Source organism: Aphelocoma coerulescens, unplaced genomic scaffold (genome assembly GCF_041296385.1).
Source record: "Aphelocoma coerulescens isolate FSJ_1873_10779 unplaced genomic scaffold, UR_Acoe_1.0 HiC_scaffold_39, whole genome shotgun sequence".
NCBI lineage: Eukaryota > Metazoa > Chordata > Aves > Passeriformes > Corvidae > Aphelocoma > Aphelocoma coerulescens.
In genome coordinates this window covers 2,364,914-2,384,907 of record NW_027183733.1, presented here as the reverse complement: position 1 = coordinate 2,384,907, position 19,994 = coordinate 2,364,914, and the positions used below count along the sequence as shown (strand labels likewise).

Sequence of the window (19,994 nt, the reverse complement as noted above, 5' to 3'; positions counted from 1 at the left end):
CAGACAGTCTCAGTTCTGGAGTATGTGGTAGGTTTGGCAAATACCCAGCAGAGGTTTTGCTTTTGAAGAGAAAAGCTCAAAACCACAGTGTAGTCTTCAGGCTTGAATACCAGCAAGGGCCATGAGACACCTTCTTTGTGTAAGACAAGTAAATGGTATTGTCGGTGTGAACTGCTGCACAAAGAGAGTCTGCTTTGGCCACATCAGCCAGACTGCCATCAGTCACTAAAGGACTGCTCACCACAAGAGCCGTTTCCCTGCCAGGCATGCCCTCGTTGCAGAGAGCTGCTTTGCACACTGGAGGAGGGGACACTTTGATGTGGGTTTTGTCCGAGAAGGAGAAACCCTGTGAATTTTCACTTGCTTCAGCAAGCAAAATTGCTTTCCTCAACCATCCTGAAAATGTCCAGCACTGGAATAGATCCTGATAGACATTTTGTTGGTAAGGGAGTGTGCAAGGAGAACTGGTGTGATTTTTTGCAAGGCTGGAGCTGTGGGAGATGGCAGGCTATGGGGCTGTGTGGAGCATGCCCTCCATGTCTTCTACATTGAATTTGGGGAGGTGAAAGGTGAACAGGGCTATCTTTGGGCCCAGGAATGAGCCCTCTCACAGGAAGCCCGGCAGAAACATCAGCTTTCCGTTGGGATTTTTGTGCTGCTCTTGTGCTCTGTTTTCCTAAGACTTACCTTGGAGGATCTTCACTGTTCTCTTAAGGGTCCTCTTTTGGTGTGTACTGGTCGGTGTCCATAGCCAAACTGAGTTTGTAGGACTTTTCTTTTGTGGGCACAGGGAGGGCGCAGCAGGAACGCTGACAAGAGACAAATCTTTTTAAAGACTCGCCTGGAGTATTTCTGAACAGCAACCCAGAGATGTCTCCTGGGCTGTGTTCTAAGTCACTCTCTGGGAAGCTGTGTCCCCCCCAGGGCAGACAGTGGCCCAGGGGAGCAGCAGCCGAGTGCTCTGAGAGCGCGTGAGCCCATCAGTCTTTGCCTCTTGCCACACAGAGTTTGCAGGGGAAGTGTCAAGCCCTCTGCTCTTTCCTTCTGTGCAGGTCCTGCTGGAAAAGCAGAAGGAGAAGAATTCTTTATCAGAGACACTGCTCCAAACTCGGGGACAGCTAAGCCAAGCCTGCCAGCAGGTGCAGCAGCTCAGGCAGGAGGTGAAAGAGCAGCAAGAGAAGGGGCAGGTAAGTCTGAGCAGGCAGGGAACAGAGTGCAGGGCAGTGGCAAGGGCACAAAAGGCAGGTGCTGGGAGTCAGGAGGCAAGGGCTGCTTCAGGCCCTGGCAGCACAGAGCCTGGCAAGCTCCAGAGCTCAGGCCCGGGAAGCAAGGCTTACAATGGAAGCAGAGCTGGGTAGAGAAGCCAAAAGAAGTCGCTGAAGGAATGGGATTTTGAGAGAGCAAGTGGGAAAAGCTGAGCCTGAGGGCAGGTCGCAGGAAGTTGCTCTGCATTTTGTTGCCAGACCATCCAGGCAAAGCTGCAAGCTGAGCTGCAGAAAGCTCGGAGGGGAATCCAGGCAGCGCAGAAGAGGCACAAGGAAGAACTACGAGGCATCAAAGAGGAAATGAATCTCCTCCTTGAGCAGAGGGAGGCTCTACAAAAGCAGGTGAGTGAAACAGCAGAGGCACCGCAGCATCCAGCAGGGGGTCTGTGCCCTTCTTGCTTTTCCATGGCAGAGCAGCAGCTGCTGGGGTGGTCCCTGGGGCTGCCTCGTGCTCTGGGCTCCTTGGCAGCTGCTCTGAAGGACCCTCGGTGCTCTGCTGAATCTCAGCTGCTGCCCTGGACAGCTGGGCTAGTCCTCTGGGCTGTTGGCCAGCAACCATCAGCACGGATTCCTGCTGGCCTCTTCTTGCTGGCCTTGGTGTGGGAGGTGCTTTTTCAGGTGCCCTTGGTGGGCCACGTAGAGATTGAAACAAGTTGTCCGTATGCATTGTGAATCTGGTGCTCTGAGGACAGGGAGAAATGGAAAGTTGGCCTTTGCCTTTTCTCACAGCCTCTGCTGTGGCTGACAGTGACAGGCTGTGGCTGTAGCCTCTGACTGCTTTGTTCTGTTTGACTGGAGGTGGGAGAGTTGACATCTCAGCTGGCAGCCTCCAGAGAGTCCCAGGCAACGATTGTTCAGAGAGCCCGGCAAGATGTGAGGGAGGCCCAGAAGCAGTCAAGGCAGAAGCTGTTGCAGGTTGAGCAGCTCCAGAAGATGCTGGAGGAGGCAGAACATCAGAACAAGGAGCTGCAAGTGCACCTGAAGAACTTGGAGATGGAAAGGAGTCAATGGGAAGAAGTGGCACGCCAAAATTCGGGACTTTGGGCTTCCTTGAACACCCTAGAGAAGGAAAAAGCCAGGTAAATGAAAGCCTGTGGGACTCTGCCTTGTGGGAATGGATTCCCTCTTTGCCATCTTTGCACCTGCCAGGGGCTCTGGCAGCATTTCCTACGTGGCAGAGTTCTGAACTCTCCGTGCAGACGCGTCTGGTTGTCTGGATGTTGTGTTTCATTTTCTTTTCTTTCAAGCCTTCAGTTAGAGTTTTTCTGAAGACAAAGGCTTTTGGAGTAGCTCTTTCCCTCTAGGGGTGTGTTCTGTTGTGAGGTGGGTGTGCTAACACTGCCCAAGCTGCAGTGTAAGGAGCTGGACACATCCAGCAGCTCCGCCTTGGGTCCTGTAACTTGAAGCCTTTGGGATCTGGAGCAGCCTGGCATCCTGATGCCTTTGCTTGGCAGAACCATCTCAAGGCCCTGATTGCTGACCTAGGCCAGATTCCCCTCAAAGGCACCCAAGAACCAAGAATGTCTCTGTTGCATCGTTCCTCAGAAAATGCCCCCAGGTGCCTGGGGGGGCTCAAGCAGGGTCCCTGCCAGCCTCCAGAGTCACAGGCAATACTGACTGTGCAAAGAATGCAAGAGACAAGACCAAGGTTAGCGGGGCCCCTCCAGCTGACCAAGTCCTGCCAGTCTTCATTGCCACAGGATTCTTCTTTCGAGAAGAAGACAAAGAAAGGGCAGGGCCCTCTTGCTTGCCTGCAGGTTTCTGCATCTTCCATCAGATTGTGCTCCAAGGCTCTGTTGCCACTTCTGCTATCGGCCTTTGTTTCTCCAGCTGGAAGTAGGATGGGTGCTGGTAGATCTTAGGGAACTTCCCCGAGATCCTCTGGCTGTAGGGTGCTGCTCCTCCTACCTGGACATACAAGATGGGGCAAGGAAATGTCTCTTCCATGTTGACCAAACCTTTCCCCCTTGGAGCCTGGGTAGTCAGAAGAAAACTCTTCCTCTCCCCTAATCTCTTCATGGCAAGACTTTGTTAGGTCTATATTCACATTCCCATCTCAAGAAGAAGGTAGGACATGTAGGCAGGAACTCCTCATTCTTTCATGAATAAAAGCAGAGTGGGCACATGCTGGGCTGTGACTGCAGGGGGAACAAACAAACAGCCACGTTGTTTAGACAAACCTCATCAGACAGAGCAGTTTTCCCCGAGGTGGTGCGAGTCCTAAGAGTTCCTAAAATGTGATACCGTGTAGTAATGAGTTGCATGCTTCCCTTTTAGGCTGCTTCTGTCTCTGGAGGAAAAGAACCTGTGCCTCAGAACACTGGAAGAAAAGAACCAGGCACTGAACAATCAGGTGTCTCAATTTCGTTCTGCTCTTCGCGAGGCCGAGCAGCTCTGTGCAAACCGCACAGGACAAGTGCTGAAGCTCAACGCCCAGGTAATCTGTGCCCTGGCGTCCTCTTCTCCAGGGACACACATCATCACCTTTGGCTTGGAGGCCCCAACTGCTTTCCCCTCCCAGCAGCATCCACTGCTGCCGTGTTCTGCCCCGGGGTGCTGCTGCACCCACAGGCCAAGGCTGGATCTGGTGTCTGCTGCCGATGTTTTCCTCCGTTCTCTCCCGGCTCCCAGCAGGAAATGTGGGAGGAGAAGCAGCAGCAGACTCCTTTGGAGCTTCTCCATCCCTCTGTTAGCAGTGTTGTCCCAGATGGAGTTGGTGCCTGTGCTGGGCACCGAGCAATGTGGGCACACAGACGTGGCTATGGCAGGCTGGGGAGGGCACTTCCAGCGCAGCCAGTTCAGCCGGTGTTCAGAGCTGCAGCCTCAAGGATGCCCATTGGCTCCCTTTCCCTATTTTCAGGACACTTGTTTCCATTGGAATCCTTGGCTCTGTGCCTTCTGTTTTGGGCATGTTTTTTTGCCTGAAGTCATTTCTCCTTTGTTACTTGCTCTACTGCCTGCTCTGCTGCCTCAGGAGCAGCCCTGTCCCTGAGGCTCTGTGCATCCATCTTCCAGATGCGGGCCCTGCAGAAGGCAGTGCTGGAGATGGAGGCTACCCAGGCAACTCGAGAGAAGCAGCTGCTGCAGGAGCTGGAGGAGTCCCGAGCAGGAGAACGGAGCTTGAGGGACTCTGTGCAGGTGCTGGAGGCTGAGGTGTCTGAGCTGCGTAGGAAGCTCCAGAGCTCTGAGAACAGAGCAGAGGCCTTGGCCACAAAGTGTCAGCAGGCCAGTGGTGCTCACCAGGAAACTCAATCCCAGCTGGACAAACTGCTCCTGGTTCTCCACCACGTGATCAGGGATAGCAGAGACTTGGTCACCTGGAGCTCAGGCAAGTGTGGGAGGCTGGGAGAGCAGGTGGAGCGAGGGGGTGGTTCCTGGTCATCCTGGTATGACACACTCACCCTGTCAGTTCAGGCTGACTCAGGCCTTGGGAAGTCTTGTCTCCCTGCAGAGACACAAGTCCATGTTTGTTTGTAGAGAAGTGATTAGAGTCAGAAGGGAGAAGGGCCCAAGTCCTGTCAAGCCACAGGGCCCATGCAGTTGTCTTTGGGGCAGTGCTGACATTAGTGGTCATCAAAATAACGTCAGCCTGTGACACACATCCTGCTGCAAGGCGAGCTCTAGGACAATGACAAAGGCACCTCCTCCTAGGTAGAAAGAGGCCTTGTTTGTTGGAGACTGTTGGATTAAATCTTGAAAGAGAATGTCTTCTCTTTTCAGAAAAGGGTCATGTCTTGGGCCTAAGTGCTTCTCAGGATGGGGATGTCCCCGCAGAGCTCACAGTGGACAGAGTGTCAGCAGCTCTGCAAGACCTGCAGCAGCACCTGGAGCATTCCCAGAAAGATCTGGTAATATGCACCCAGAAATCCTGTCCTGCTGCTGGGCTGCTGGACAAGCAGAGTGCCAAGGCCAGGATGGGTGGAAGTTCTTGTAGGGGGGTTGTCTCACTAGCATGGGGAGGAAGGAGGATCACGATCACATCTACCAGTACGGTCCAGCTGCCCTCTCCCACCTGGGCTATTTCTGCTTTAGTGTTTGTAGCCCTTTGTCTCCTGCCAGCAGTGGCACTGACAGGTGATTCTGTTCCTCTTGCCTCTTCCAGAATGATGCAAGGAAGAAGATACAGGCCTTGGAGCTGGAGCTGGGCATGGGGCAGGCTGAGAGGGACAATCTCAGAGCCAGCAATCAGGAGCTGCTGAAACAGTTGGAAGAAATTCAAGCAGGTACAGCTTCACCTCTCCCACCCGCTGCCCCATCCTGTCCCAGCAGGGATCTCTGATGCCACACAGAGGAAAAGGGCAGTGCCCAGAGATGGCAGAGGGGAAGAACAACCAGCAGGAGATTTCTCCATCCAGTGCCAGTGAAAGCTTTTTCTCGAGGAAGATGCCGTGGCTGGCAGTGCCATCTGGCTGTGCTATGGCTGATCCCGTGCACAGGTGGTGCCTTTCAGGTGCTGTGTCTGTGCTGAGGAGCTGTAGCTGGATGCCTCAGCTCGATTCCCCCCAACTCCAGGCCCTGCCAGAGCCCCCAGGCTATTGGCCTCTCTGGAGCAGGGCTGCACAGGCATCCCCGCTCCTTTGTCTCTCTTGGACTGCTCACTCTGCACAAGCCCAAGAGTAAAGACACTTTCCTATTCCTCTGAACCTTGCCCCTTGGAGTCCTGCTTTTTTCTCCTTCATTTCTGTCAGCTTTGGAAGCCCTTGCGGCCTTAGGGGCTGGCAAACACAGGCAGGCCAAGAAGACAGTGCTGTTGTCCCTGCAGGATGCACATCAGTTTGCCTTTGCTTTGCTGTTCTCATTCTCCTTCTCCTTCCTGCTGCAGCGATGTGGAGGGCAGAACACCAGAAGACCTCTCGAGAAACTGCCCTGGAGAAAGAGGCCATTGCCCTGAAGGAAGAGGGTGTGACTCTTTGTCAGGAGGTGGCATCTCTGCAGAGGAAACTGGAGAGCCTGGAGAAGGAAAGGAAGGATGTGCTGGTGAGAACGGCAGATGCCATGAAGGGCCATTTCCTAGCTATGTTTGGCCCTTGTGTTAATAGTTCTAAGGAGCACCTCTTTCCAGCTGAGCTTTTCAAACTGCATTCTTCTGAATAAGGAGGAAAAGATGTCGTAGTCATGTCAAAGCCAGTTAGTGCTGAGGCTGCTGGTTTTCCTCCATGCTGGAGTTTTGTGCCCTGTAGTTCTCAATGTCCACACTGTCTCTATGGACATTGCATGGTCTGGGCAATTCCTCGTGTCCAAACCCACGTCCAGATTTCAAATACCTGGACCTGGAACGAGGGGTGAGAAGGCCAAGTTTGCTGTTAATAGAAAGGTGTTTGGCCTTGGCCATCAGAGAGCAGCCAGTGGGGAGAAAAGAGAGAAAAGCAAAGTGCTGATGCAGATAAGGACGTGTGCCTGCAAGGGGAGAACTCGTCCTGAGTGGCAGCAGAGAATGACAGACTGATGTGGCCATTGCTGCTCCAAGAGAGGGCAGTGGGGCTCTCGGGGATGGTGCCATGGAAACTCTACACAGGAGAGCTCAAAAACCACTCCTGTCACCCCAGCTGCAGGGAATGAAATGTTGGGGGTGTTTGCTCTTCCCTTTCTCCCTGCTGGAGAGCACATCCTCATGGCACCGCCTAAATCCTGCTTAGCGTGGACTTGGAATCCTGGCTGCAGTTCTGGCAGCTGCTCCCCAAAGGAACACTCGAGTGGAGCTGCAAGAGGTCGGGGAAGGGCAGAAAGGGAGCTGGGATGGGCTGAGTGAGCTGGGAAAGACTCAGCGTCAAGGGCGGTCCCAGCAAAGGTCTGAGGCATCCCGAGAGGCAGAGAGAGAGGGGCAGCCTTTGCCTGCCTGTGGCAGGAGTCCTGATCTGGTATGAAAAGCAAACTGAGAGAGGGAATGAGTGACCTCCCTGTTTTGGCAGCGTGAACGGGAATTGTACGAGGAGCAGATGAGAGATCTGAAAAAGAAGAATGAAATGAAAACACCGGAGATGCGAAGTGTCAAGGAAAACACCCAACAACTGGAAGTGGAGAGGGAAGCCAAGCAGGAACAGTTGGAGCATGGGGCTGCTGCTTTGAAGGAATGGCAAGAGACCGCTCAAGTCCTGAGTGTTGCACTGACCAAGAGTGAAATTTCCAAAGGGGCTCTGAAGAAAGACCTGGACATCTTGAAGGAAAGGCTTTGTCTCCAGGTAGGCACTGGCACTGATCTTCAGTCCACTGCAACGTCTCTCAAAGATTCCAATGAAGTTTCCCATGAAGAGGTGGGATTCTAAATCCCTGTCAGTCTAGGCCTGCTTGGGCAAAGCAGCCCGGGCTGCAGCAGGCAGCCTTGTGTGTCTGCCTGGCTCCAGCCAGAGACCATTGGCTGCCAGATTGTTTGCTGGCATGCCTGGAATGACTGAGGCAGCTCTGGAGCTGCTGTTCAAATCAGCTCCAGGCCAAAAGCTGGGCATGGGGAATTGCTTCTCCCGTGCCCAGGCAAGGGGAGGCAACATGTGTGGGTTGGATTTGGTGTGGAAAGGAATGGAGCAGGTGAGCAGAGTGATGGACTGAAGTGAGCAGAGTTCTGTAGTGAGGGCTGAAGAGCAGCTGCACTGCTGGAGCTTCGAGGATGCTTCCCGAGATGGAGATTTCTGAGGGACAGCTCTTGTGGTGTTTGAAATAAGGGAATCATCTCCTCTCTGAATACCCAGCAGGCTGTTGGAGCAGAGGGCAAGCGGCTGTCTGAGCACTCCAGGAGGGGTGTGGAATGTGTGCGGGACCAGGTTGCAGCAGCAGCAGCAGACAAGCCAGAGAAGCGTGAGCTCAGGAGAACTTTTGAGGTAAAGTGGGCTTTCACTGCCTCTGCAGAGCCTCAGGCTCCTCTGGATCATGACTCGTGTGCCCAGGCAGTGCTTTGGAGTCCTCTGCTTGTTTCCTTGCCTCTCCCTGTCCCTGCTGTGGGCACACCACTTTGTTTGTTCTCTCTGTTGTGGCAGCCCATGGCTTTCACAAAGGCACCTTCACTCCGCTGCCTCCCTCCCTGGCCCCGTGTCCCCGGACACACACTGGCCTCTCCTGCACAGCCCCCAGCGAGAGCTCTTTGCCCCCAGTGCTGTCTGGTGCAATTGAGGGTCTGTGAGCAGAGATCTCCTTGCCTTGATGTCCAGAGGTCCTTTTGCCCCATGTTTGCTGACAGGTTTCTGTGACCCTTTCTCCCATCCAACCTGCAGGTGGAACCTGAAGGGAGGAGTGTCCAGAGAATCTTTGGGAATGTTTACCTCTCGGATACCATTAGAGTGGATGCTCCCCCGTCTTCCCAGCACAGCAGGTCGACTTCTGGACAGGTGAGAACATCATCTTCCTTGGTGGGAGGAACACAACCCTTGGCAAGGCACATGTCCCTCAGAAAGCAGAGTAGCAGCTGTGAGCTGAGCTGTTTTCCCCAAGCCAGGCAAGCCCTGAGCGCTGCTCCCAGGGCTGGCAGCTCCTCTGCTCCAGAGCAGACAGAGGGCACCGTGCTGGAGCTGCTGTGGCTGCACCCGCTGCAGAGCCAGCAGGAGGTGGGAGCAGCTGGCTCTCTGCTGCCAGCCAGCCCAGCAGCCACAAGCCCGTGGTGTCAGGAAAGAAGAGTTGGAGGAGTTTCGTGGCCTCAGCAGTGCTTGAAGGCTCATTCTCCCCGTGGGCTTCGTTGCTCACATTGTGCTCTGCTCCCATGTGGAATGCTCTGAAGTTTGGGAGAAGGAGAGTTTGCTCCCTGTCCCTGGGCTGGCTGTGCAGGAGCTTGCTGTTCAGATCAGCTCCAGGCCAAAAGCCGGGCATGGGGATCTGCTTCTCCCTTGCCCAGGCAAGGGGAGGCAACACGTGGGGGTGAGCAGTGATGGACTGAAGTGAGCAGAGTTCTGTAGCGAGGGCTGAACAGCAGCTGCACTGCTGGTGCTTAGAGTCAAGTGTATTGGCAGTTGTGGAAGATGCAGTATTTTTGGGTGACAACACAGAATTTGGGGCAGGGATGTTTGTTGGGAAGGAGCAATCTGGTGCCAGGCAAGCCAGCAGGGCCTGACACAGCACTTCCAAGGTAACAGTGCCAGAGGCTTTTGGCAGCCCAGGGTATCGGAGCTGCAGAGGGCAGATGCTGTGAAACTTTGAGCCCAGAGCACGGGAGCTCCCTGTCCTCTGGCTGCCTGCGAGGTGGCACTGGCTGGCTCTGCACAGGGCTCCTGAGGAAGGGCTCGAGCTGTACCTTGTCCTGCTTCCAGGTTTCCCAGGAGCAAGAGTCATTGAGCAGGGCTCTGGAGCAGCTGCACCAGGAGCCCTCTGGCCAAGGGCACGCACTGGCCCAGGTGTGCAGAGAGAAGGAGCTGCTGGGCCGGGAGAAGGCTGCCCTTGAGGGCCGACTGGCAGCCATGGAGCGTCACCAACAAGACCTTTCCAAGCAGCTGGCAGAGACCAGGTAAAGGCAGGGAGGAGACCCTTTCCGGATGCTTTTACCTTGCATGGACAGAAAATGGAAGTCTCAAGAAAAAGAAATATGCCACAATGTGAAGGTTATTTTTCTGACATCTAAAGCCAGCAAAGCTGTTGTGAGCCTTGGGCTCCTGTTTGTGCCGCCAAGCACACTCGTGTGGGAAGTCAAAAGCAAGCCACCCGGCCCTGAATTGAGTAGTACTTAAACCATGCAGCTGTTGAGTGAAACCTCAAGTTTCTCTTGGGTTTAGTTCCTTGTGCTGGGCATTGAACATCCCTCTTTCCTTCCTAAGTAGCTTGACACAATCCTGATCTTCAGAACTGAAGCTTCATCTTCAGAACTCCAGGCTCTGACCTTGGGATGTTGGCAGTAGCATGCTGCCATTCAGGGGGAAGCCAGAGGCTCCTGCTGAAAATGCTGAGGGCCTTCTGCTTCCAAGCACACTCTTGAGAAGTGTGAGGCAGGACCTAGAGCTGCTTAGAGAGCAGCAGGGAAACCTCTTTGGAATTGTTGACAGCCCCTGGGGATTCTTGCTGTGTTGATGGGCACCCACCTGTCAAACCTGCCAAGGTCCTTTTGGATGGTCCCTCTCACTCTCCAAAGAAGGACAAGACTTGGGCTACTGCCTGCTTAGCTGGCAACACTAAAAGAAAGGTGGCAAGTCTATTCCTTGACCGTGCAGGAGCTTAAACTGCAGTCTCTGCATTCAGGTAGTTGTTGTTCAGACAACATGGTGTTCTGAATTTTTACAAGTGCTGCCATGACCATGAGATTTTACTGTATCATGCAAAGTAGTTCTGAAGTCTCTTAAATACAGAGTGTCTGGAAAATTATGTACCTTTATGTCCATGATGAAGAGAGTTAACAAGTCAGGAGTGAGCCAGGACGAGAGTCTGTTCTGTCCCCCTGCAGAGCAGCTTGGAAGTGCTGATGAGAGAAGGGCTGTGAGCAGAGGCTGGGCTTTTGCTCCTCGGCCCAGCCTGTGTGGGCACAGCTAGCCAGGGTCATAGGTCAGGAAGAGCAGCTGAAGGTTCGGCTGTTGAGGTCACGTTGGGCTGGGCTGTCTGTGCTGTGCCAGGCCATAAGGAAGGCCTGGGCACTCCCTCAGAGGGCCCTGCTTTGCTACTGAAATGGCACAAATGGGCCTTCTCTGTACAAGTTTCCATGCGACCCGTTTTGCATTCTCAGGCCTGGGCATCTTGAGCCACGTTGTCCTGGAATAACTGCCCGGGAGTGTCAGGAGCGAGCAGCTCATGTCTCTCCGTATTTGCAACCTGTAGGTCAGCGAAGGAGAACCTGGAATCCAGCCTGTTTGCTGCTCAGCAGCAGATATCCCAGCTGGAGATCACCAGCAACCATCTGGAGGCTCAAGTGCTCACAGTCACACAGGCCAAGGAGGCGCTACAAGGTGAGAACCTCGTGTGCTTTGTTTGTGGTGCCGCCCCACCTAGAGAAGCTGCTGTAAAGCCTCCTCTGTCTGCAGGGCTTCTGAGGAGCGGTGGCGCTGGAGGCAGGGCCCTCCTACGCTGACACTGAAAGGGCCTGAGTCAGTAAAGGCAGTAAAGACTCTGAATCTTGCTGTTGGTCGTGTTTGCAGGAGAAGTGAAGTGCCTCCAACGTGAGCTGGAAGCAGAGAGAGCTCTCAGGAAGCAGGAGCAGGAAGACACAGCACAACAGCTCTTGCAGGTAGAGCAGCAGTGTCACAAAAGCCTCAGGCTTCAGGGAACTGCTCAGCAGGTGGAAATAAACAAGCTCCTGCAAGACCTGGTAGGTGACAATACGCTTCTGAATTGTCCAAGCTGGCCCTGGGGGCTGGTTTAGCACCAGCAGAGCCTGAGGGTGTGAAAGGGCAGCAGTCCTCTGCCAGAGGCCTCCCGCTGCTGGGCCGGGCAGGAGAGGCGGCGGCTCGGACTTGGAGGCGCGTGAAGACCCACAGGATGGTGCTGGGCCAGTAAATGCAGCCACGGCTTCCGTGAGGGCGTAAGGCGAGTTCCAGAGCAGCTTGGGCAGTGCCCACCCAAAGCGTGGCGGCCCAGGGCAGGATCTTCCCCGAGTCCCACCTGCCACGGAGCAGATGCCAGCGTGGAGCAGATGCCAACAGTGCTGCTGGCTGCAGGCGTGGGAACTCGGTTCCTGTCTTGCTGTGCTCCCACGGTGGACAGAGGGATTAGCTTTGGGCTGGAAGCAAATGGAACAGGCCCCGGTCCTTCAGTCCTTGTGACTGGGGCATCAGGGTGCCAGAAGGTGACACCTCCTTTTCTGAATGGTTGGACTCAATGCTTGTGCAGGTCTTTCCCAACAGAAATGATTCCATGGTTCTGGGATCCTTGCACCTGCTGAGCCTCCTTTTAAATTCCCTGACAGGACACGGTTTCTGGAGAGCAGAGAGCCAGTGCTGTTGTCTTTTCAGGTTGGGGTTTGTGGGAGGGATGAAGCTTCACGTTTTTCAGCGAGGAGCTTGCCTGGGGACTTCAACTTGAAGATTTTTCCTCCCCTCCTCAGGCAATTGAGCGGGAAAGGTACCATGCAGACATACAGGAGATGCTGCAGCAATGGGGAAAAGAGAAGGCAGAGAGAGAGCAGGAGCACCAGAAGGTGCTGTTTGAGATGAGGCAGAAAGTTGCCACCCTGCAGGCTCAAAGACAAGAGGAACAAACTAGATTTGAAAATGCCAAGCGAGAGGTAATGATTGTGCAAGGAGAATTGGTGTGATTTTTTGCAAGGCTGGAGCTGTGGGAGATGGCAGGCTATGGGGCTGTGTGGAGCATGCCCTCCATGTCTTCTACATTGAATTTGGGGAGGTGAAAGGTGAACAGGGCTATCTTTGGGCCCAGGAATGAGCCCTCTCACAGGAAGCCCGGCAGAAACATCAGCTTTCCGTTGGGATTTTTGTGCTGCTCTTGTGCTCTGTTTTCCTAAGACTTACCTTGGAGGATCTTCACTGTTCTCTTAAGGGTCCTCTTTTGGTGTGTACTGGTCGGTGTCCATAGCCAAACTGAGTTTGTAGGACTTTTCTTTTGTGGGCACAGGGAGGGCGCAGCGGGAACACTGACAAGAGACAAATCTTTTTAAAGACTCGCCTGGAGTATTTCTGAACAGCAACCCAGAGATGTCTCCTGGGCTGTGTTCTAAGTCACTCTCTGGGAAGCTGTGTCCCCCCCAGGGCAGACAGTGGCCCAGGGGAACAGCAGCCGAGTGCTCTGAGAGCGCGTGAGCCCATCAGTCTTTGCCTCTTGCCACACAGAGTTTGCAGGGGAAGTGTCAAGCCCTCTGCTCTTTCCTTCTGTGCAGGTCCTGCTGGAAAAGCAGAAGGAGAAGAATTCTTTATCAGAGACACTGCTCCAAACTCGGGGACAGCTAAGCCAAGCCTGCCAGCAGGTGCAGCAGCTCAGGCAGGAGGTGAAAGAGCAGCAAGAGAAGGGGCAGGTAAGTCTGAGCAGGCAGGGAACAGAGTGCAGGGCAGTGGCAAGGGCACAAAAGGCAGGTGCTGGGAGTCAGGAGGCAAGGGCTGCTTCAGGCCCTGGCAGCACAGAGCCTGGCAAACTCCAGAGCTCAGGCCCGGGAAGCAAGGCTTACAATGGAAGCAGAGCTGGGTAGAGAAGCCAAAAGAAGTCGCTGAAGGAATGGGATTTTGAGAGAGCAAGTGGGAAAAGCTGAGCCTGAGGGCAGGTCGCAGGAAGTTGCTCTGCATTTTGTTGCCAGACCATCCAGGCAAAGCTGCAAGCTGAGCTGCAGAAAGCTCGGAGGGGAATCCAGGCAGCGCAGAAGAGGCACGAGGAAGAACTACGAGGCATCAAAGAGGAAATGAATCTCCTCCTTGAGCAGAGGGAGGCTCTACAAAAGCAGGTGAGTGAAAGAGCAGTGGCACCGCAGCATCCAGCAGGGGGTCTGTGCCCTTCTTGCTTTTCCATGGCAGAGCAGCAGCTGCTGGGGTGGTCCCTGGGGCTGCCTCGTGCTCTGGGATCCTTGGCAGCTGCTCTGAAGGACCCTCGGTGCTCTGCTGAATCTCAGCTGCTGCCCTGGACAGCTGGGCTAGTCCTCTGGGCTGTTGGCCAGCAACCATCAGCACGGATTCCTGCTGGCCTCTTCTTGCTGGCCTTGGTGTGGGAGGTGCTTTTTCAGGTGCCCTTGGTGGGCCACGTAGAGATTGAAACAAGTTGTCCGTATGCATTGTGAATCTGGTGCTCTGAGGACAGGGAGAAATGGAAAGTTGGCCTTTGCCTTTTCTCACAGCCTCTGCTGTGGCTGACAGTGACAGGCTGTGGCTGTAGCCTCTGACTGCTTTGTTCTGTTTGACTGGAGGTGGGAGAGTTGACATCTCAGCTGGCAGCCTCCAGAGAGTCCCAGGCAACGATTGTTCAGAGAGCCCGGCAAGATGTGAGGGAGGCCCAGAAGCAGTCAAGGCAGAAGCTGTTGCAGGTTGAGCAGCTCCAGAAGATGCTGGAGGAGGCAGAACATCAGAACAAGGAGCTGCAAGTGCACCTGAAGAACTTGGAGATGGAAAGGAGTCAATGGGAAGAAGTGGCACGCCAAAATTCGGGACTTTGGGCTTCCTTGAACACCCTAGAGAAGGAAAAAGCCAGGTAAATGAAAGCCTGTGGGACTCTGCCTTGTGGGAATGGATTCCCTCTTTGCCATCTTTGCACCTGCCAGGGGCTCTGGCAGCATTTCCTACGTGGCAGAGTTCTGAACTCTCCGTGCAGACGCGTCTGGTTGTCTGGATGTTGTGTTTCATTTTCTTTTCTTTCAAGCCTTCAGTTAGAGTTTTTCTGAAGACAAAGGCTTTTGGAGTAGCTCTTTCCCTCTAGGGGTGTGTTCTGTTGTGAGGTGGGTGTGCTAACACTGCCCAAGCTGCAGTGTAAGGAGCTGGACACATCCAGCAGCTCCGCCTTGGGTCCTGTAACTTGAAGCCTTTGGGATCTGGAGCAGCCTGGCATCCTGATGCCTTTGCTTGGCAGAACCATCTCAAGGCCCTGATTTCTGACCTAGGCCAGATTCCCCTCAAAGGCACCCAAGAACCAAGAATGTCTCTGTTGCATCGTTCCTCAGAAAATGCCCCCAGGTGCCTGGGGGGGCTCAAGCAGGGTCCCTGCCAGCCTCCAGAGTCACAGGCAATACTGACTGTGCAAAGAATGCAAGAGACAAGACCAAGGTTAGCGGGGCCCCTCCAGCTGACCAAGTCCTGCCGGTCTTCAGTGCCACTGGATTCTTCTTTTGAGAAGAAGACAAAGAAAGGGCAGGGCCCTCTTGCTTGCCTGCAGGTTTCTGCATCTTCCATCAGGTTGTGCTCCAAGGCTCTGTTGCCACTTCTGCTATCGGCCTTTGTTTCTCCAGCTGGAAGTAGGATGGGTGCTGGTAAATCTTAGGGAACTTCCCCGAGATCCTCTGGCTGTAGGGTGCTGCTCCTCCTACCTGGACATACAAGATGGGGCAAGGAAATGTCTCTTCCATGTTGACCAAACCTTTCCCCCTTGGAGCCTGGGTAGTCAGAAGAAAACTCTTCCTCTCCCCTAATCTCTTCATGGCAAGACTTTGTTAGGTCTATATTCACATTCCCATCTCAAGAAGAAGGTAGGACATGTAGGCAGGAACTCCCCATTCTTTCATGAATAAAAGCAGAGTGGGCACATGCTGGGCTGTGACTGCAGGGGGAACAAACCAACAGCCACGTTGTTTAGACAAACCTCATCAGACAGAGCAGTTTTCCCCGAGGTGGTGCGAGTCCTAAGAGTTCCTAAAATGTGATACCGTGTAGTAATGAGTTGCATGCTTCCCTTTTAGGCTGCTTCTGTCTCTGGAGGAAAAGAACCTGTGCCTCAGAACACTGGAAGAAAAGAACCAGGCACTGAACAATCAGGTGTCTCAATTTCGTTCTGCTCTTCGCGAGGCCGAGCAGCTCTGTGCAAACCGCACAGGACAAGTGCTGAAGCTCAACACCCAGGTAATCTGTGCCCTGGCGTCCTCTTCTCCAGGGACACACATCATCACCTTTGGCTTGGAGGCCCCAACTGCTTTCTCCTCCCAGCAGCATCCACTGCTGCCGTGTTCTGCCCCGGGGTGCTGCTGCACCCACAGGCCAAGGCTGGATCTGGTGTCTGCTGCCGATGTTTTCCTCCGTTCTCTCCCGGGTCCCAGCAGGAAATGTGGGAGGAGAAGCAGCAGCAGACTCCTTTGGAGCTTCTCCATCCCTCTGTTAGCAGTGTTGTCCCAGATGGAGTTGGTGCCTGTGCTGGGCACCGAGCAATGTGGGCACACAGACGTGGCTATGGCAGGCTGGGGAGGGCACTTCCAGCGCAGCCAGTTCAGCCGGTGTTCAGAGCTGCAGCCTCAAGGATGCCCATTGGCTCCCTTTCCCTATTTTCAGGACACTTGTTTCCATTGGAATCCTTGGCTCTGTGCCTTCTGTTTTGGGCATGTTTTTTTGCCTGAAATCATTTCTCCTTTGTTGCTTGCTCTACTGCCTGCTCTGCTGCCTCAGGAGCAGCCCTGTCCCTGAGGCTCTGTGCATCCATCTTCCAGATGCCGGCCGAGCTGGAAGCAGTGATCGAGAAGGCGGCTCCCCAGCCTACTCAGGAGAAGCAGGAGCTGGAAACTGAGGGGTCTGAGCTGCATGTGAGGCTCCAGAGCTCTGAGGAAAGAGCAGAGGCCATGGCCACGCAGTGTAAGACTTTGGAGCTGGAGCTGAGGGAGGTGCAGGCTCAGATAGACCATCTGAAGGCTCGCAACCAGGAGCTGCAGCAGGAGTTGGAGGAAAGTGAGCAAGGTAGAGCTTCTCCTCTCGCACCCACTGCCCCATCCTGTCTTGCCAGCAGGGCTCTCTGATCCCATGCAGAGGAAAAGTGCCCAGAGATGGCAGAGGGGAAGAACAACCAGCAGGAGATTTCTCCATCCAGTGCCAGTGAAAGCTTTTTCTCGAGAAAGATGCTGTGGCTGGCAGTGCCATCTGGCTGTGCTATGGCTGATCCCGTGCACAGGTGGTGCCTTTCAGGTGCTGTGTCTGTGCTGAGGAGCTGTAGCTGGATGCCTCAGCTCGATTCCCCCCAACTCCAGGCCCTGCCAGAGCCCCCAGGCTATTGGCCTCTCTGGAGCAGGGCTGCACAGGCATCCCCGCTCCTTTGTCTCTCTTGGACTGCTCACTCTGCACAAGCCCAAGAGTAAAGACACTTTCCTATTCCTCTGAACCTTGCCCCTTGGATTCCTGCTTTTTTCTCTGCCTTGAAGTTTCCTTCATTTCTGTCAGCTTTGGAAGCCCTTGTGGCCTTAGGGGCTGGCAAACACAGGCAGGCCAAGAAGACAGTGCTGTTGTCCCTGCAGGATGCACATCAGTTTGCCTTTGCTTTGCTGTTCTCATTCTCCTTCTCCTTCCTGCCGCAGCGATGTGGAGGGCAGAACACCAGAAGACCTCTCGAGAAACTGCCCTGGAGAAAGAGGCCATTGCCCTGAAGGAAGAGGGTGTGACTCTTTGTCAGGAGGTGGCATCTCTGCAGAGGAAACTGGAGAGCCTGGAGAAGGAAAGGAAGGATGTGCTGGTGAGAACGGCAGATGCCATGAAGGGCCATTTCCTAGCTATGTTTGGCCCTTGTGTTAATAGTTCTAAGGAGCACCTCTTTCCAGCTGAGCTTTTCAAACTGCATTCTTCTGAATAAGGAGGAAAAGATGTCGTAGTCATGTCAAAGCCAGTTAGTGCTGAGGCTGCTGGTTTTCCTCCATGCTGGAGTTTTGTGCCCTCTAGTTCTCAATGTCCACACTGTCTCTATGGACATTGCATGGTCTGGGCAATTCCTCGTGTCCAAACCCACGTCCAGATTTCAAATACCTGGACCTGGAACGAGGGGTGAGAAGGCCAAGTTTGCTGTTAATAGAAAGGTGTTTGGCCTTGGCCATCAGAGAGCAGCCAGTGGGGAGAAAAGAGAGAAAAGCAAAGTGCTGATGCAGATAAGGACGTGTGCCTGCAAGGGGAGAACTCGTCCTGAGTGGCAGCAGAGAATGACAGACTGATGTGGCCATTGCTGCTCCAAGAGAGGGCAGTGGGGCTCTCGGGGATGGTGCCATGGAAACTCTACACAGGAGAGCTCAAAAACCACTCCTGTCACCCCAGCTGCAGGGAATGAAATGTTGGGGGTGTTTGCTCTTCCCTTTCTCCCTGCTGGAGAGCACATCCTCATGGCACCGCCTAAATCCTGCTTAGCATGGACTTGGAATCCTGGCTGCAGTTCTGGCAGCTGCTCCCCAAAGGAACACTCGAGTGGAGCTGCAAGAGGTCGGGGAAGGGCAGAAAGGGAGCTGGGATGGGCTGAGTGAGCTGGGAAAGACTCAGCGTCAAGGGCGGTCCCAGCAAAGGTCTGAGGCATCCCGAGAGGCAGAGAGAGAGGGGCAGCCTTTGCCTGCCTGTGGCAGGAGTCCCGATCTGGTATGAAAAGCAAACTGAGAGAGGGAATGAGTGACCTCCCTGTTTTGGCAGCGTGAACGGGAATTGTACGAGGAGCAGATGAGAGATCTGAAAAAGAAGAATGAAATGAAAACACCGGAGATGCGAAGTGTCAAGGAAAACACCCAACAACTGGAAGTGGAGAGGGAAGCCAAGCAGGAACAGTTGGAGCATGGGGCTGCTGCTTTGAAGGAATGGCAAGAGACCGCTCAAGTCCTGAGTGTTGCACTGACCAAGAGTGAAATTTCCAAAGGGGCTCTGAAGAAAGACCTGGACATCTTGAAGGAAAGGCTTTGTCTCCAGGTAGGCACTGGCACTGATCTTCAGTCCACTGCAACGTCTCTCAAAGATTCCAATGAAGTTTCCCATGAAGAGGTGGGATTCTAAATCCCTGTCAGTCTAGGCCTGCTTGGGCAAAGCAGCCCGGGCTGCAGCAGGCAGCCTTGTGTGTCTGCCTGGCTCCAGCCAGAGACCATTGGCTGCCAGATTGTTTGCTGGCATGCCTGGAATGACTGAGGCAGCTCTGGAGCTGCTGTTCAAATCAGCTCCAGGCCAAAAGCTGGGCATGGGGAATTGCTTCTCCCGTGCCCAGGCAAGGGGAGGCAACATGTGTGGGTTGGATTTGGTGTGGAAAGGAATGGAGCAGGTGAGCAGAGTGATGGACTGAAGTGAGCAGAGTTCTGTAGCGAGGGCTGAAGAGCAGCTGCACTGCTGGAGCTTCGAGGATGCTTCCCGAGATGGAGATTTCTGAGGGACAGCTCTTGTGGTGTTTGAAATAAGGGAATCATCTCCTCTCTGAACACCCAGCAGGCTGTTGGAGCAGAGGGCAAGCGGCTGTCTGAGCACTCCAGGAGGGGTGTGGAATGTGTGCGGGACCAGGTTGCAGCAGCAGCAAAAGACAAGCCAGAGAAGCGTGAGCTCAGGAGAACTTTTGAGGTAAAGTGGGCTTTCACTGCCTCTGCAGAGCCTCAGGCTCCTCTGGATCATGATTCGTGTGCCCAGGCAGTGCTTTGGAGTCCTCTGCTTGTTTCCTTGCCTCTCCCTGTCCCTGCTGTGGGCACACCCCTTTGTTTGTTCTCTCTGTTGTGGCAGCCCATGGCTTTCACAAAGGCACCTTCACTCCGCTGCCTCCCTCCCTGGCCCCGTGTCCCCGGACACACACTGGCCTCTCCTGCACAGCCCCCAGCGAGAGCTCTTTGCCCCCAGTGCTGTCTGGTGCAATTGAGGGTCTGTGAGCAGAGATCTCCTTGCCTTGATGTCCAGAGGTCCTTTTGCCCCATGGTTGCTGACAGGTTTCTGTGACCCTTTCTCCCATCCAAGGTGCAGGATGAACATGAAGGGAGGAGAATCAGAACTTTTAGGAGAGTGTTCCCCCCAGACTACTTTACATTGCCTGTCTCCCAGTCTGACCAGAAAAATGCATCAACCTCTGAAAGACAAGAGTCCTCCAGTAGCTCAGGGGAGCTGCAGCCCCCGTGCTGAGGCACAGCCTGTGGAGAAAGGGGTCAGTGGCCCGAATGCGTGCTTTGGGAATCAGAGCTGGGTTCCTAAATCCTGTCGGAACTCTCTCTCCCCGACCTGTGGTGGCTGAGGGTTGTATGAGGGAAGGGTTTGCCAGCCATGAACTGGACTTGTTGATCATCTGAGCTCCGTTCAGGGGCAGTGTGGGAGCCTGTTCCTTTCCCCTTCCCCAAGGGCAGAGTGTTGGTGAGGGCTGGAGTTGGAGGCTGTGTCTGCCCCCACAGCCGGTACCGTGGGGCTGCGGATGCTCCTGCCCACGTGGGCTTGTCTGAGCTGGGCTTTCTGCCTCTTTCAGGTGTCCTTGCTGCAGTCACAGCTGGCCCGAGACCGGCAGGAACCCCTG

The 19,994-nt window shown here is 54.4% G+C and overlaps 1 protein-coding gene across 1 annotated transcript in view; it reads left to right on the top strand.

The window, feature by feature from the left end:
- LOC138101670 (centrosome-associated protein CEP250-like) overlaps positions 1-19,612 on the top strand; it is a 57,736-nt gene extending 38,124 nt beyond the window's left edge. The window contains exons 20-34 of the mRNA XM_068999444.1: positions 1,464-1,607; positions 2,064-2,344; positions 3,543-3,702; positions 4,281-4,490; positions 5,401-5,488; positions 6,088-6,242; positions 7,175-7,516; positions 9,494-9,687; positions 10,983-11,073; positions 13,420-13,548; positions 14,005-14,285; positions 15,484-15,643; positions 16,222-16,465; positions 17,077-17,231; positions 19,457-19,612. Of these exons, the coding sequence (XP_068855545.1) occupies positions 1,464-1,607; positions 2,064-2,344; positions 3,543-3,702; positions 4,281-4,490; positions 5,401-5,488; positions 6,088-6,242; positions 7,175-7,516; positions 9,494-9,687; positions 10,983-11,073; positions 13,420-13,548; positions 14,005-14,285; positions 15,484-15,643; positions 16,222-16,465; positions 17,077-17,231; positions 19,457-19,612 (2,790 nt within the window). The remainder of the gene's footprint in view (positions 1-1,463; positions 1,608-2,063; positions 2,345-3,542; positions 3,703-4,280; positions 4,491-5,400; positions 5,489-6,087; positions 6,243-7,174; positions 7,517-9,493; positions 9,688-10,982; positions 11,074-13,419; positions 13,549-14,004; positions 14,286-15,483; positions 15,644-16,221; positions 16,466-17,076; positions 17,232-19,456) is intronic.
- The last annotated feature ends 382 nt before the right edge of the window (positions 19,613-19,994 follow it).